At 46.0% G+C, this 1,747-nt stretch overlaps 1 protein-coding gene across 2 annotated transcripts in view; it reads right to left on the reverse strand.

Moving 5' to 3' along the window:
* Window positions 1-216: 216 nt before the first annotated feature.
* Window positions 217-1,747, reverse strand: part of RBM28 (RNA binding motif protein 28) — a 36,923-nt gene continuing 35,392 nt past the window's right edge. For both annotated transcript variants that reach the window (XM_006861103.1, XM_006861102.1), the window contains one exon: window positions 217-351. In XM_006861103.1, the coding sequence (XP_006861165.1) occupies window positions 217-351 (135 nt within the window). The remainder of the gene's footprint in view (window positions 352-1,747) is intronic.

Consider the following 1,747-nt stretch of genomic DNA (forward strand, 5'->3'; position numbering starts at 1 on the left):
GCCCATGCCTGGATCAGACACGAGAAGCGTCAGGCTTTCTCTTGATCTTTTTGTGACTAAGGAACTGCACATGGGAGAAGGGACAGCAGTTCAGGTGTGCAGAGCTCAGGAGCCTCACGCAAAGTGTCTCGTCCCCTCAGTCAGAGATCTGCGGGGGGGACCAACTGGGAGTGTTACAGCAACACACTCCAGCTTCTTATCCAGCCTGCGGCTTCATCAACTCTCAAACCATTTGCTCCTCTTTGCAAGAGGAGCTCCTTGGGAAGGTCCTAAGAGTTTCTGCTTGTACTGTTCAACCAGCTGGTCGAAGCGCATCTCTGTCTTATTTCTCTTCACTTTTGTCTTCGGCGCCTACAAATGAAAAGACATGTGAGGCAATCAATCTCGAGCACTAAGCAAGCCTTACCTGTAAGCAGATCGATCGAGATCTTGTCCACAGGGGTGAGGTGGCCTCCTGGAGAGGGACTCTTACAGAAAAGCTCAACAGGAATTTTCCACTGGTGAGAAGTCAGACCAGAACCCACAGGAGAAGCCCCGACTAAGATACTGCTGGTGAGTCCCAGGGGCCCCTCTACCTCCCCAGTGCTCACTTTAGCTTCATCGGCAGGCTGGTCAGCACTGCTCACTGAGTTTCAGAGGTAGAGCTCTATAACCCAGTATGGCCTCTGCCAGACACTTCCTAGGGATACAGATTCCTTGACTGGGAGGGGATGCGAAGGTTTCTTTGACCTTTCAAAGACAGGGCCTAGGAAGGGAAAAGAAAGTCTGATCTCAAAAAGTCAAGAACACAGGACTACTATTTTCTACTGAAAGGAATTTGGACACCTTGGAAACATGGCTGACTGGAGGACTGAGGAAGAACATGGAAGAGGAAGCAATCCCGTACTTCTTGTAGCACTTGAGAGCAAGAGTAATTTCTGAGACCAAGAGCAACAAGAAGGACTCAGGAGCCAGCCTGAAGGGCTCTTGCCAGACCAGGATGGGACAAGAAGGACTGCACTTGATTGACACATGTCAAGTTTATGAAAACTCGGGGACTCCCAGCACTAAAACATCTTACTAGCTATCAAAGGACAAGGGCACCAGCTCAACACTCTGAAAACTGATGAGGGAAAGAATCAAGCATGTACTCTGTCCTTCTCCATGCAAATGGTATTCCATGGTAACCAAAGACTTGAGAAGGAAGAATTTTTCTTCCCAAAATTCTACTCAAAAATGCAAAAGGCATGATATAAGCACAGAATCATTATTCTGCAACCTGTAACACACGGAGGGACTGAGGTAACAATCATCAATGGTGACTAAGACCCGTAGTCAAAGGTGGATGGATAAATTGTACATGGAGTAATAAGGCAGACAACTCCAAACCTACTCATCACCAAAAACAGGGCAATCAGACAGCACGTGCTTCATGATGTCATGCAACTAGAAGTTCCCCACAGCACCTGAACTTGAATCAGATCAAGCCATGTGGTTAGATATCAGCAATGCGGGGTGTCATATGACACCACAATAAAGCAAGCAGCTGACTGAGAATACAACAATCTAAAGGGCAAGTAACAGAGTTACTCCAAGAAACTGCATCTAGGAAATGAGGAGAAAAAGGCAGGGCAGTATAGAATTAAACAAGATTTAAGAGATAATAACCAAATGGAATATGTGGACTTGGAATCCCAATTTGCAACGGCTGACTATAAAAAAAAAAAAAAAATTGAGACATTAAGGTAAATGGCATATGGACCTTGTA

Source organism: Chrysochloris asiatica, unplaced genomic scaffold, assembly GCF_000296735.1.
Source record: "Chrysochloris asiatica unplaced genomic scaffold, ChrAsi1.0 scaffold00041, whole genome shotgun sequence".
In the NCBI taxonomy this organism is placed as follows: Eukaryota; Metazoa; Chordata; class Mammalia; order Afrosoricida; family Chrysochloridae; genus Chrysochloris; species Chrysochloris asiatica.